Source organism: Coregonus clupeaformis, unplaced genomic scaffold (assembly GCF_020615455.1).
Source record: "Coregonus clupeaformis isolate EN_2021a unplaced genomic scaffold, ASM2061545v1 scaf1070, whole genome shotgun sequence".
Taxonomy (NCBI): domain Eukaryota; kingdom Metazoa; phylum Chordata; class Actinopteri; order Salmoniformes; family Salmonidae; genus Coregonus; species Coregonus clupeaformis.
This window is the reverse complement of record NW_025534524.1, coordinates 163,828-179,550: the sequence shown is the minus strand read 5'-3', so window position 1 is coordinate 179,550 and position 15,723 is coordinate 163,828. Positions and strand designations below refer to the sequence as shown.

At 43.8% G+C, this 15,723-nt stretch overlaps 1 protein-coding gene across 1 annotated transcript; it reads left to right on the top strand.

Moving 5' to 3' along the window:
- Nucleotides 1–571: 571 nt before the first annotated feature.
- Nucleotides 572–15,474, top strand: LOC123486217 (TBC1 domain family member 23-like). The gene is made up of 4 exons (XM_045217475.1): nucleotides 572–1,384; nucleotides 5,602–5,737; nucleotides 9,220–9,414; nucleotides 14,918–15,474. The coding sequence occupies exons 1-4, from the start codon at nucleotides 1,192–1,194 to the stop codon at nucleotides 15,000–15,002; spliced, it is 609 nt and encodes a 202-aa protein (XP_045073410.1). The 5' UTR covers nucleotides 572–1,191; the 3' UTR covers nucleotides 15,003–15,474.
- Nucleotides 15,475–15,723: the final 249 nt, after the last annotated feature.

Sequence of the window (15,723 nt, the reverse complement as noted above, 5' to 3'; positions counted from 1 at the left end):
CTCCTATCCCTCCTATGTCCCCTATCACACTGCTCCTATCCTTTCCCTACACCATGTCCCCCTATCACACTGCTCCTATCCTCACAATTCCATGTCCCCCTATCACACTTTCCTCCTATCTACTCACACCATGTCCCTATCACACTGCTCCTATCCTCACACTATGTCCCTATCACACTGCTCCTATCCTACCATGTCCCTATCACACTGCTCCTATCCTCATCCCATGTCACCTATCACACTGCTCCTATCCCTCACACCATGTCCCCCTATCACACTGCTCCTATCCTCACACCATGTCCCCTATCACACTGCTCCTATCCTTACCCACACCATGTCCCCTATCACACTGCTCCTATCCTCACACCATGTCCCCTATCACTACTCCTATCCTTTTCCCACAACATGTCCCCTATCACACTGCTCCTATCCTCACACCATGTCCCCTATCACACTGCTCCTATCCTTACCCACACCATGTCCCCTATCACACTGCTCCTATCCTTACCCACACCATGTCCCCTATCACACTGCTCCTATCCTCACACCATGTCCCCTATCACACTGCTCCTATCCTTACCCACACCATGTCCCCTATCACACTGCTCCTATCCTCACACCATGTCCCCTATCACACTGCTCCTATCCCCACACCATGTCTCCAGTCCACACGCTGGCTCCGTGATGAAGTACTGCTCTCTGATCACTGTATCTCTATGCTTCCACGTATTACCTACAGCTCTTATCCATGTGTCAACACTGGAGCTACTCGCTCTGATATGTAGTTACTATCTGTAGGTCACTGTCTTTAGGTCACTGTCTGTAGGTCACTGTCTGTAGGTCACTGTCTTTAGGTCACTATCTGTAGTCACTGTCTTTAGGTCACTGTCGCTCTTTCTAGTCTAACTATATGAGTAGTCTATAGTGGATCTTGGATCTTTGCCTCGCCACTGTTTGCGTGGACATTCACTTTTAGTATGTTATACTATTTCACTGTTCTCCAAGGTGATAACCAGGTCTATGGTTCACTGTTCTCCAAGGTGATAACCAGGTCTATGGTTCACTGTTTCCCTGGATATATATCTATATAGATATCACCACTAATAATATGCTGTAATTGTAGAACCACTGCTTTAACTGATTTCTTCTTCCTCTAACAGTAACATTGCATAGCTGCCTGACTAATCCCAGATGGGCTGTGCGTGTGGCTGTGCGTGTGGCTGTGCGTGTGTCATGTTGGGTGGCAGGAATGAAGAACAACCCTGTCTGACTTGTTTGTCTCTTCTATATAACAGACATGTGAGCAGTAGTGACCGGGTTGGAAAACCTTACAGAGGAGTGAAGCCAGTGTTCAGCATCGGTGATGAGGAAGAGTATGATACAGGTAACTACTGTGAAATTGTGGTCCTCTGTAGCTCAGCTGGTAGAGCACGGCGCTTGTAACGCCAAGGTAGTGGGTTCGATCCCCGGGACCACCCATACACAAAAATTTATGCAAGCATGACTGTAAGTCGCTTTGGATAAAAGCGTCTGCTAAATGGCATATTAATAATTAATTAAATACATCTACAGTACTACTACAATCAATACTATTACAGTACTACAATCAATACTACTACACTACTACAATCAATACTACTACACTACTACAATCAATACTACTACAGTACTACAACAATCAATACTACTACACTACAACAATCAATACTACTACAATCAATACTACTTCTACTACTACAATCAATACTACTACAGTACTACAACAATCAATACTACTACACTACTACAATCACTACTACTACATTAGTACTACAGTGCTACACTCAATACTACTACAGTACTACTATAATCAATACTACTACAGTACTACTACAATCAATACTACTACAGTACTACAACAATCAATACTACTACAGTACTACAACAATCAATACTACTTCTACTACTACAATCAATACTACTACAGTAATACTACAATCAATACTACTACAGTACTACAACAATCAATACTACTACATTAGTACTACAGTGCTACAATCAATATTACTACACTACTACAATCAATACTACTACAGTACTACTACAATCAATACTACTACAATACTACTACAATCAATACTACTACAGTACTACTACAATCAATACTACTACAGTACTACAACAATCAATACTACTACAGTACTACAACAATCAATACTATTACAGTACTACAACAATCAATAATATTACAGTACTACAACAATCAATACTACTACAGTACTACAACAATCAATACTATTACAGTACTACAACAATCAATAATATTACAGTACTACAACAATCAATACTACTACAGTACTACAACAATCAATACTACTACACTACTACAATCAATACTACTACACTACTACAATCAATACTACTACACTACTACAAGCAATACTACTTATACTACTACAATCAATACTACTACAGTACTACAACAATCAATACTACTACACTACTACAATCAATACTACTACACTACTACAATCAATACTACTACACTACTACAGCAATCAAGACTACTACACTACTACAACAATCAATACTACTACACTACCACAATCAATACTACTACAGTACTACAATCAATACTACTTCTACTACTACAATCAATACTACTACAGTACTACTACAATCAATACTACTACACTACTACAATCAGTACTACTACAGTACTACTACAATCAATACTACTACAGTACTACTACAATCAATACTACTACAGTAATACAACAATCAATACTACTACATTAGTACTACAGTGCTACAATCAATATTAATACAAACTACACTACTACTACAATAAGTACTACTATAATACTTAAGTACCACTACAATACTACAGTACTACAATCAATAATACAATACTAGTACAAAACTAGTACAATACTAGTACAACCCTGGAACCCCAATCAGTCCTTCCTTCAGACCTGTTCTCCTCTCCATCTGTAGACCTGACTCACAACTAGGGCTGTTGCGGTGACCGTATTACCGCCACACCGGCGGTCACGAGTCATGAAGGCAGTCAAATTCCACGTGACCGTTTAGTCACGGTAACTAGGCTTCTCCAAGCTCTGATGCTGATGATGGTCATTAGTAGCCAGTGGTGGAAAAAGTACCCAATCGTCATACTTGAGTAAAAGTAAAGATACCTTAATAGAAAATGACTCAAGTAATAGTGAAAGTCACCCAGCAAAATACTACTTGAGTAAAAGTTTAAAAGTATTTGGTTTTAGATATACTTAAGTATCAAAAGTAAATGTAATTGCGAAAATATACTTAAGTATCAAAAGTAAAATGATAAATCATTTAAAATTCCTTATATTAAGCAAACCAGACGGCACGATTTTCTTGTTTTTTTAATTTACGGATAGCCAGGGGCACACTCCAACACTCAGACATAATTTACAAACTAAGCATTTGTGTTTAGGGATTCCGCCAGATCAGAGGCAGTAGGGATGACCAGGGATGTTCTCTTGATAAGTGCGTGAATTGGACCATTTTCCTGTCTTGCTAAGCATTCGAAATGTAACAAGTTCTTTTTGGGTTTCAGGGAAAATGTATGGAGTAAAAGGTAAATTATTTTCTTTAGGAATGTAGTGGAGTAAAAGTGAAAATAGTCAAACATATAAATAGTAAAGTACAGGTACCCCAAAAAACGACTTAAGTAGTACTTTAAAGTATTTTTTACTTAAGTACTTTACACCACTGTTAGTAGCCTACCAAACTTGCTACCTGCCTGGTACTCAGCACTCTATTGTCCCTCTAATCACTCTGACATCAATGCAAATGTATTCGAAAATATCATCCAACACTTCATGAGAGCCCACGTGCTCATGTTGCTACGTCTATAGGCTATGCAATCGCATGACTAAACAGAGTGATGGCCTCTATTAAAAAGATGAGGATCCCATCAGCTTTCTATAGGCTAGAACACCATCCCAACCGTGAAGCACGGGGATGGCAGCATCATGCTGTGGGGGTGCTTTGCTGCAGGAGGGACTGGTGCACTTCACAAAATAGATGGCATCATGAGGAAGGAAAATTATGTGGATATATTGAAGCAACATCTCAAGACATCAGTCAAGAAGTTAAAGTTTGTTCGCAAATGGGTCTTCCAAATGGACAATGACCCCAAGCATACTTCCAAAGTTATGGCAAAATGGCTTAAGGACAACAAAGTCAAGGTATTGGAGTGGCCATCACAAAGCCCTGACCTCAATCCTATAGAACATTTGTGGGCAGAACTGAAAAAGCGTGTGCGAGCAAGGAGGCCTACAAACCTGACTCAGTTACACCAACTCTGTCAGGAGGAATGGGCCAAAATTCACCCAACTTATTGTGGGAAGCTTGTGGAAGGCTACCCGAAACGTTTGACCCAAGTTAAACAATTTAAAGGCAATGCTACCAAATACTAATTGAGTGTATGTAAACTTCTGACACACTGGGAATGTGATGAAAGAATTAAAAGCTGAAAGAAATCATTCTCTCTACTATTATTCTGACATTTCACATTCTTAAAATAAAGTGGTGATCCTAACTGACCTAAGACAGGGAATTTTTACTAGTGTTAAATGTCAGGAATTGTGAAAAACTGAGTTGTAAATATATTTGGCTAAGGTTTATGTAAACTTCAACTGTAGGCATGATTTAGCTTATTCAGCATTCATAATTAATTAATCATATAACGTTTGGTGCATGCATGTGACCGACCAATACTTCAAGGCTTCTTCTCTCTAAGTTGAGACCTTGAAACAGAGATATTATTTCAGTCTCAAAACAAGGTTCTTGGCGTACTGCCAAATTGCAGATACTGATAGTGAGGATTCGTTCAATCAGTCACTTGCATGAACACAGAAATTGGTTATTAGAAAAGCACAAACATAACATTTTCCATGACAGCAGCATGTGCGCACTCCCTCAAATCGTTTGGAGAATATATCATTTTTATTTTATTCAGCTTTGTTCGATTGTATTCTTCATACTATAAAATAATGCCACGGAATTCTTGTCTGCTAAATGAACTAGTGTAGCCCACAGCCATTTGGCATAGCCAGATCAGGACGTAACATAAGGACAACTCAGAGTATGCTATTCTGTTCTTCTGAAATATAAATTAGTTTCATATCATGACGATAATGGATATATTGTGATGGTGTAGGCTATATTACATGGATTTATTAGACTTTTTAAAATGCAGATGTTCCAAAGGTTTGCATCAGTGGCTTGTAGGCTATGTGTGGAAGACAGGAGATGCTAAATGTGTTTTATGTTAATTAAAGGTCATTTACCGTGAGACCGGCAGTTATTTGCTTGACAGTCACCGGCTGACGAAATGTCATGACCGCCACAGCCCTACTCACCACTAGTTCAGTGGTTCCCAAACTGTGGGTCGGTGCCCACCTGTGGGTCACGGCAGGGGTCACCTCTCACCCTGATGTGGGGTCGTGACTCAACAGACAACTCAATTGGTGGATCAGAAAGCAACAACTATTGGGAACCCCTGCACTAGTTGACCTAACTATTGATCTAGTTTTAACTCTATGGCTGTAACTCTCTCTCTGTCTGTCTGTTCAGATGAGATTGACAGCTCGTCCATGTCGGATGATGACAGGAAGGAGATCGTAAACATCCAGACGTGGATCAACAAGCCAGACGTGAAGCACCATGTTCCCTGTAATGAGGTCAAGGAGACCGGACACATGTTCCCCAGGTGAGTTACCTGTTACAATAGAGACATGTTCCCCAGGTGAGTTACCTGTTACAATAGAGACATGTTCCCCAGGTGAGTTACCTGTTACAATAAACACATGTTCCCCAGGTGAGTTACCTGTTACAATAAACACATGTTCCCCAGGTGAGTTACCTGTTACAATAGAGACATGTTCCCCAGGTGAGTTACCTGTTACAATAGAGACATGTTCCCCAGGTGAGTTACCTGTTACAATAGAGACATGTTCCCCAGGTGAGTTACCTGTTACAATAGAGACATGTTCCCCAGGTGAGTTACCTGTTACAATAAACACATGTTCCCCAGGTGAGTTACCTGTTACAATAGAGACATGTTCCCCAGGTGAGTTACCTGTTACAATAGAGACATGTTCCCCAGGTGAGTTACCTGTTACAATAAACACATGTCCCCCAGGTGAGTTACCTGTTACAATAGAGACATGTCCCCCAGGTGAGTTACCTGTTACAATAGAGACATGTTCCCCAGGTGAGTTACCTGTTACAATAGAGACATGTTCCCCAGGTGAGTTACCTGTTACAATAGAGACATGTCCCCCAGGTGAGTTACCTGTTACAATAGAGACATGTTCCCCAGGTGAGTTACCTGTTACAATAGAGACATGTCCCCCAGGTGAGTTACCTGTTACAATAAACACATGTTCCCCAGGTGAGTTACCTGTTACAATAGAGACATGTTCCCCGGTGAGTTACCTGTTACAATAGAGACATGTTCCCCAGGTGAGTTACCTGTTACAATAGAGACATGTCCCCCAGGTGAGTTACCTGTTACAATAGAGACATGTTCCCCAGGTGAGTTACCTGTTACAATAGAGACATGTCCCCCAGGTGAGTTACCTGTTACAATAGAGACATGTTCCCCAGGTGAGTTACCTGTTACAATAGAGACATGTTCCCCAGGTGAGTTACCTGTTACAATAGAGACATGTCCCCCAGGTGAGTTACCTGTTACAATAGAGACATGTTCCCCAGGTGAGTTACCTGTTACAATAGAGACATGTCCCCCAGGTGAGTTACCTGTTACAATAAACACATGTTCCCCAGGTGAGTTACCTGTTACAATAAACACATGTTCCCCAGGTGAGTTACCTGTTACAATAGAGACATGTTCCCCAGGTGAGTTACCTGTTACAATAGAGACATGTTCCCCAGGTGAGTTACCTGTTACAATAGAGACATGTTCCCCAGGTGAGTTACCTGTTACAATAGAGACATGTCCCCCAGGTGAGTTACCTGTTACAATAGAGACATGTCCCCCAGGTGAGTTACCTGTTACAATAGAGACATGTTCCCCCAGGTGAGTTACCTGTTACAATAAACACATGTCCCCCAGGTGAGTTACCTGTTACAATAGAGACATGTCCCCCAGGTGAGTTACCTGTTACAATAGAGACATGTTCCCCAGGTGAGTTACCTGTTACAATAGAGACATGTTCCCCAGGTGAGTTACCTGTTACAATAGAGACATGTCCCCCAGGTGAGTTACCTGTTACAATAGAGACATGTCCCCCCAGGTGAGTTACCTGTTACAATAGAGACATGTTCCCCAGGTGAGTTACCTGTTACAATAGAGACATGTTCCCCAGGTGAGTTACCTGTTACAATAGAGACATGTCCCCCAGGTGAGTTACCTGTTACAATAGAGACATGTTCCCCAGGTGAGTTACCTGTTACAATAGAGACATGTCCCCCAGGTGAGTTACCTGTTACAATAGAGACATGTTCCCCAGGTGAGTTACCTGTTACAATAGAGACATGTTCCCCAGGTGAGTTACCTGTTACAATAGAGACATGTCCCCCAGGTGAGTTACCTGTTACAATAGAGACATGTTCCCAGGTGAGTTACCTGTTACAATAGAGACATGTCCCCCAGGTGAGTTACCTGTTACAATAAACACATGTTCCCAGGTGAGTTACCTGTTACAATAAACACATGTTCCCCAGGTGAGTTACCTGTTACAATAGAGACATGTTCCCCAGGTGAGTTACCTGTTACAATAGAGACATGTTCCCCAGGTGAGTTACCTGTTACAATAGAGACATGTTCCCCAGGTGAGTTACCTGTTACAATAGAGACATGTCCCCCAGGTGAGTTACCTGTTACAATAGAGACATGTCCCCCAGGTGAGTTACCTGTTACAATAGAGACATGTTCCCCAGGTGAGTTACCTGTTACAATAAACACATGTCCCCCAGGTGAGTTACCTGTTACAATAGAGACATGTCCCCCAGGTGAGTTACCTGTTACAATAGAGACATGTTCCCCAGGTGAGTTACCTGTTACAATAGAGACATGTTCCCAGGTGAGTTACCTGTTACAATAGAGACATGTCCCCCAGGTGAGTTACCTGTTACAATAGAGACATGTTCCCCAGGTGAGTAACCTGTTACAATAGAGACATGTCCCCCAGGTGAGTTACCTGTTACAATAAACACATGTTCCCCAGGTGAGTTACCTGTTACAATAGAGACATGTTCCCCAGGTGAGTTACCTGTTACAATAGAGACATGTCCCCCAGGTGAGTTACCTGTTACAATAGAGACATGTTCCCCAGGTGAGTTACCTGTTACAATAGAGACATGTTCCCCAGGTGAGTTACCTGTTACAATAAACACATATTCCCCAGGTGAGTTACCTGTTACAATAGAGACATGTTCCCCAGGTGAGTTACCTGTTACAATAGAGACATGTTCCCCAGGTGAGTTACCTGTTACAATAGAGACATGTTCCCCAGGTGAGTTACCTGTTACAATAGAGACATGTTCCCCAGGTGAGTTACCTGTTACAATAGAGACATGTTCCCCAGGTGAGTTACCTGTTACAATAGAGACATGTCCCCCAGGTGAGTTACCTGTTACAATAGAGACATGTTCCCCAGGTGAGTTACCTGTTACAATAGAGACATGTTCCCAGGTGAGTTACCTGTTACAATAGAGACATGTCCCCCCAGGTGAGTTACCTGTTACAATAAACACATATTCCCCAGGTGAGTTACCTGTTACAATAGAGACATGTTCCCCAGGTGAGTTACCTGTTACAATAGAGACATGTCCCCCAGGTGAGTTACCTGTTACAATAAACACATATTCCCTAGGTGAGGCCAGTTAACTGTAAAGCGCTTTGTGACAACTGCTGATGTAAAAAGGGCTTAGTAAAAAAAATCATTAGATTAGATTTGATTGTAAGGCCATCAACAGTGCTGCATAGTCAGTGAGATATGGTCAGGAGACAGCCCTCTACGTAGAGAGAGAGAGAGGAACTCATCCATAGCAGTTTGATGACGCCATTACCAGTTTCTTATTTATATTGTCTTGTCTATTGTATGTTTTAGTACATGAACCCAGAAAGATTATCCCTGATCCGCTAATGGTTACCTTCATTAATTAGATGAACTAACATGCAACATTGTTCCTGTTTCTAATGTAATATGGTTCCTGTTTCACCAGTCACCTGCTGATCACAGCGACCCACATGTACTGTCTGAGGGAGATCGCGTCCAGGAAGGGTTTTGCCTATATCCAGTCCAGACAGGCCCTCAACAGCGTGGTCAAGATCACCTCCAAGAAGAAACACCCAGAACTCATCACCTTCAAGTTCGGCAACAGCAACACTGCTGGAATAGAGATTTCTGCTGTGGAGAGGTACTGACTAACTGATCGTATGGGTACTGTCTCTCTCTCGGACTCGTCTAACAGTCTCTGGTACCTCTGTGCTATCAGTCTAACAGTCTCTGGTACCTCTGTGCTATCAGTCTAACAGTCTCTGGTACCTCTGTGCTATCAGTCTAACAGTCTCTGGTACCTCTGTGCTATCAGTCTAACAGTCTCTGTGCTATCAGTCTAACAGTCTCTGTGCTATCAGTCTAACAGTCTCTGTGCTATCAGTCTAACAGTCTCTGTGCTATCAGTCTAACAGTCTCTGTGCTATCAGTCTTAACAGTCTCTGTGCTATCAGTCTAACAGTCTCTGTGCTATCAGTCTAACAGTCTCTGTGCTATCAGTCTAACAGTCTCTGTGCTATCAGTCTAACAGTCTCTGTGCTATCAGTCTAACAGTCTCTGGGCTATCAGTCTAACAGTCTCTGGTCCCTCTGTGCTATCAGTCTAACAGTCTCTGTGCTGTCGGTCTAACAGTCTCTGTGCTATCAGTCTAACAGTCTCTGTGCTATCAGTCTAACAGTCTCTGTGCTATCAGTCTAACAGTCTCTGTGCTATCAGTCTAACAGTCTCTGTGCTATCAGTCTAACAGTCTCTGTGCTATCAGTCTAACAGTCTCTGGTCCCTCTGTGCTATCAGTCTAACAGTCTCTGGTCCCTCTGTGCTATCAGTCTAACAGTCTCTGTGCTATCAGTCTAACAGTCTCTGGTCCCTCTGTGCTATCAGTCTAACAGTCTCTGTGCTATCAGTCCTAACAGTCTCTGTGCTATCAGTCTAACAGTCTCTGTGCTATCAGTCTAACAGTCTCTGTGCTATCAGTCTAACAGTCTCTGTGCTATCAGTCTAACAGTCTCTGTGCTATCAGTCTAACAGTCTCTGGGCTATCAGTCTAACAGTCTCTGTGCTATCAGTCTAACAGTCTCTGGGCTATCAGTCTAACAGTCTCTGTGCTATCAGTCTAACAGTCTCTGTGCTATCAGTCTAACAGTCTCTGTGCTATCAGTCTAACAGTCTCTGGTCCCTCTGTGCTATCAGTCTAACAGTCTCTGGGCTATCAGTCTAACAGTCTCTGGGCTATCAGTCTAACAGTCTCTGGGCTATCAGTCTAACAGTCTCTGGGCTATCAGTCTAACAGTCTCTGTGCTGTCGGTCTAACAGTCTCTGTGCTATCAGTCTAACAGTCTCTGGTCCCTCTGTGCTATCAGTCTAACAGTCTCTGGGCTATCAGTATAACAGTCTCTGGGCTATCAGTCTAACAGTCTCTGGGCTATCAGTCTAACTTCCTCTGGGCTATCAGTCTAACAGTCTCTGGGCTATCAGTCTAACAGTCTCTGGGCTATCAGTCTAACAGTCTCTGGGCTATCAGTCTAACAGTCTCTGGGCTATCAGTCTAACAGTCTCTGTGCTATCAGTCTAACAGTCTCTGTGCTATCAGTCTAACAGTCTCTGGTCCCTATGTGCTATCAGTCTAACAGTCTCTGGGCTATCAGTCTAACAGTCTCTGGGCTATCAGTCTAACAGTCTCTGGACTATCAGTCTAACCGTCTCTGGGCTATCAGTCTAACCATCTCTGGGCTATCAGTCTAACAGTCTCTGTGCTAACAGTCTATGGGGCCTCTGTGCTGTCAATCTAACCATCTCTGGGCTATCAGTCTAACAGTCTCCGGGCTATCAGTCTATCAGTCTCTGGTCCTCTGTGCTATCAGTCTAACAGTCTCTGCGCTATCAGTCTAACAGTCTCTGTGCTGTCAGTCTAACAGTCTCTGGTCCTCTGTGCTATCAGTCTAACAGTCTCTGGGCTATCAGTCTAACAGTCTCTGGGCTATCAGTCTAACAGTCTCTGGGCTATCAGTCTAACAGTCTCTGTGCTAACAGTCTATGGGGCCTCTTGTGCTGCTCAGTCTAACCATCTCTGGGCTATCAGTCTAACAGTCTCTGGGCTATCAGTCTATCAGTCTCTGGTCCCTCTGTGCTATCAGTCTAACAGTCTCTGCGCTATCAGTCTAACAGTCTCTGTGCTGTCAGTCTATCAGTCTCTGTGCTGTCAGTCTGACAGTCTTTATCAGTCTATCAGTCTCTGTGCTGTCAGTCTATCAGTCTCTGTGCTGTCAGTCTATCAGTCTCTGTGCTGTCAGTCTATCAGTCTCTGGGCTATCAGTCTAACAGTCTCTGGGCTATCAGTCTAACAGTCTCTGGGCTATCAGTCTAACAGTCTCTGGGCTATCAGTCTAACAGTTTCTGGGCTATCAGTCTAACAGTCTCTGTGCTGTCGGTCTAACAGTCTCTGTGCTATCAGTCTAACAGTCTCTGTGCTATCAGTCTAACAGTCTCTGGGCTATCAGTCTAACAGTCTCTGGGCTATCAGTCTAACAGTCTCTGTGCTATCAGTCTTAACAGTCTCTGTGCTATCAGTCTAACACTCTGGTCCCTCTGGACTATCAGTCTAACAGTCTATGGGGCCTCTGTGCTGTCAGTCTAACCATCTCTGGGCTATCAGTCTAACAGTATCTGTGCTATCAGTGTTTAACAGTCTCTGTGCTGTCAGACTAACAGTCTCTGTGCTGTCAGTCTAATAGTCTCTGGTCCCTCTGTGCTATCAGTCTAACCGTCTCTGGGCTATCAGTCTAACCATCTCTGGGCTATCAGTCTAACAGTCTCTGTGCTAACAGTCTATGGGGCCTCTGTGCTGTCAATCTAACCATCTCTGGGCTATCAGTCTAACAGTCTCTGTGCTATCAGTCTATCAGTCTCTGGTCCCTCTGTGCTATCAGTCTAACAGTCTCTGCGCTATCAGTCTAACAGTCTCTGTGCTGTCAGACTAACAGTCTCTGGTCCCTCTGTGCTATCAGTCTAACAGTCTCTGGGCTATCAGTCTAACAGTCTCTGGGCTATCAGGTCTATCAGTCTCTGGTCCCTCTGTGCTATCAGTCTAACAGTCTCTGCGCTATCAGTCTAACAGTCTCTGTGCTATCAGTCTAACAGTCTATGGGGCCTCTGTGCTGTCAGTCTAACCATCTTTGTGCTATCAGTCTAACAGTCTCTGTGCTGTCATTTTTAACAGTCTCTGTGCTGTCAGGCTAACAGTCTCTGTGCTGTCATTTTTAACAGTCTCTGTGCTGTCAGGCTAACAGTCTCAGTGCTAACAGTCTCTGTGCTATCAGTCTCTAGCAGTCTCTGTGCTGTCAGTCTGACAGTCTTTATCAGTCTATCAGTCTCTGTGCTGTCAGTCTATCAGTCTCTGTGCTGTCAGTCTATCAGTCTCTGTGCTGTCAGTCTATCAGTCTCTGTGCTGTCAGTCTATCAGTCTCTGTGCTGTCAGTCTATCAGTCTCTGTGCTGTCAGTCTGACAGTCTTTATCAGTCTATCAGTCTCTGTGCTGTCAGTCTATCAGTCTCTGTGCTGTCAGTCTATCAGTCTCTGTGCTGTCAGTCCAGCAGTCTCTGTGCTGTCAGTCTAGCAGTCTATGTGCTGTCCGTTCTGACTGTCTCTGTGCTGTCCGTCCAGCAGTCTCTGTGCTGTCAGTCTGGCAGTCTCTTGTGCTGTCAGTCTAGCAGTCTATGTGCTGTCCGTCTGACTGTCTCTGTGCTGTCCGTCCAGCAGTCTCTGTGCTATCAGTCAGGCAGTCTCTGTGCTGTCAGTCTAGAAGTCTCTGTGCTGTCAGTCTAGAAGTCTCTGTGCTGTCAGTTAGAAGTCTCTGTGCTGTCAGTTAGAAGTCTCTGTGCTGTCAGTTAGAAGTCTCTGTGCTGTCAGTCTAGAAGTCTCTGTGCTGTCAGTCTAGAAGTCTCTGTGCTGTCAGTCTTAACAGTCTCTGTGCTGTCAGTCTTAACAGTCTCTGTGCTGTCAGTCTTAACAGTCTCTGTGCTGTCAGTTTAATAGTCTCTGTGCTGTCAGTCTAACAGTCTTTGTGCTATCAGTCTTTAACAGTCTCTGTGCTGTCAGACTAACAGTCTCTGTGCTGTCAGACTAACAGTCTCTGGTCCCTCTGTGCTATCAGTCTAACAGTCTCTGGGCTATCAGTCTAACAGTCTCTGGGCTATCAGTCTATCAGTCTCTGGTCCCTCTGTGCTATCAGTCTAACAGTCTCTGCGCTATCAGTCTAACAGTCTCTGTGCTATCAGTCTAACAGTCTATGGGGCCTCTGTGCTGTCAGTCTAACCATCTTTGTGCTATCAGTCTAACAGTCTCTCGTGCTGTCAGGCTAACAGTCTCTGTGCTGTCATTTTTAATAGTCTCTGTGCTGTCAGGCTAACAGTATCAGTGCTAACAGTCTCTGTGCTATCAGTCTCTAACAGTCTCTGTGCTGTCAGTCTGACAGTCTTTATCAGTCTATCAGTCTCTGTGCTGTCATTCTATCAGTCTCTGTGCTGTCAGTCTATCAGTCTCTGTGCTGTCAGTCTATCAGTCTGTGCTGTCAGTCTATCAGTCTCTGTGCTGTCAGTCTATCAGTCTCTGTGCTGTCAGTCTATCAGTCTCTGTGCTGTCAGTCTATCAGTCTCTGTGCTGTCAGTCTGACAGTCTTTATCAGTCTATCAGTCTCTGTGCTGTCAGGCTAACAGTCTCTTGTGCTGTCATTTTTAACAGTCTCTGTGCTGTCAGGCTAACAGTCTCAGTGCTAACAGTCTCTGTGCTATCAGTCTCTAACAGTCTCTGTGCTGTCAGTCTGACAGTCTTTATCAGTCTCTGTGCTGTCAGTCTATCAGTCTCTGTGCTGTCAGTCTATCAGTCTCTGTGCTGTCAGTCTATCAGTCTCTGTGCTGTCAGTCTATCAGTCTCTGTGCTGTCAGTCTGACAGTCTTTATCAGTCTATCAGTCTCTGTGCTGTCAGTCTATCAGTATCTGTGCTGTCAGTCTATCAGTCTCTGTGCTGTCAGTCCAGCAGTCTCTGTGCTGTCAGTCTATCAGTCTCTGTGCTGTCAGTCCAGCAGTCTCTGTGCTGTCAGTCTATCAGTCTCTGTGCTGTCAGTCTAGAAGTCTCTGTGCTGTCAGTCTATCAGTCTCTGTGCTGTCAGTCCAGCAGTCTCTGTGCTGTCAGTCTAGAAGTCTCTGTGCTGTCAGTCTAGAAGTCTCTGTGCTGTCAGTCTAGAAGTCTCTGTGCTGTCAGTTAGAAGTCTCTGTGCTGTCAGTCTAGAAGTCTCTGTGCTGTCAGTCTAGAAGTCTCTGTGCTGTCAGTCTTAACAGTCTCTGTGCTGTCAGTCTTAACAGTCTCTGTGCTGTCAGTCTTAACAGTCTCTGTGCTGTCAGTTTAATAGTCTCTGTGCTGTCAGTGTTAACAGTCTCTGTGCTGTCAGTCTTAACAGTCTCTGTGCTGTCTGTCTGTCTTAACAATCTCTGTGCTGTCAGTGTTAAATCTCTGTGTTATCAGTTTAACAGTCTCTGTGCTGTCTGTCAGTTTAACAGTCTCTGTGCTGTCTGTCAGTTTAACAGTCTCTGTGCTGTCTGTCAGTCTAACAGTCTCTGTGCTGTTCCTCTCCTCCTCTCTCTTTCTGCAGGTATCTAATCCCCAACGCGGGCGACGCAACCAAGGCCATCAAACAGCAGATCATGAAGGTTCTGGATGCCCTGGAGAGTTCCTAGAGACAGACAGAGATACATGAGAGCCCCCCCAGCTGGCCGGAAGGGGAACTGCAGGGAGGGAAGACGTCTGTGTGTCTGTCAGCTGAGGGCAGGGTGCTCTCTCTTTCTATTTATATATATCTCTCCCTTTCTCTCTGTCCTCCTCCTCTTTCCAGCCAGGCGAGGACCAGGACAGATCCAGTGTTGACTGACTGTTAACCCCTCCCTGTCTGTGGGGCTGAGGGTGTCGTCTCTCTCCCACCCTGGTTGCTGAGGACCTGAGGGACTGACTGACTGACTGTGACTGAGTCCCAAACAGCACCCTATTCCCTATATAGTCCTTTCGGGCCTGGTCAAGAGTAGTGCACTATATAGGGAATAGGGTGCCATTTGGGATGCATCCTGACTGTGTGGAGAGAGACTGAGATGCTCCTTATTCACCATCCTGGTCTCCTCATCCTGACTGACATACAGTGCCTTCGGAAAGTATTCAGACCCCCTTGACTCTTTCCACATTTTGTTACGTTACAGAATTATTCTAAAATGGATTAAATTGTTTTTTTCCCCGTCATCAATCTATACACAATACACCATAATGACAAAGCAAAAACAGGTAGTTAGAAATGTTTGCAAATTAATAAAAATAATTCAATTGAAATGTCACATTTACATAAGTATGCTGACCCTTTACTCAGTACTTTGTTGAAGCACCTTTGGCAGCGATTACAGCCTCGAGTCTTCT

Excerpts from the sequence above, each read along its gene's own strand:
- LOC123486217 (XM_045217475.1), top strand. The coding sequence starts at position 1,192 with ATGGGCTGTGCGTGTGGCTGTGCGTGTGGCTGTGCGTGTGTCATGTTG. Across the intron at positions 5,738-9,219 it reads ACCGGACACATGTTCCCCAG|TCACCTGCTGATCACAGCGA; the intron begins GTGAGTTACCTG and ends CTGTTTCACCAG. Across the intron at positions 9,415-14,917 it reads GAGATTTCTGCTGTGGAGAG|GTATCTAATCCCCAACGCGG; the intron begins GTACTGACTAAC and ends CTCTTTCTGCAG.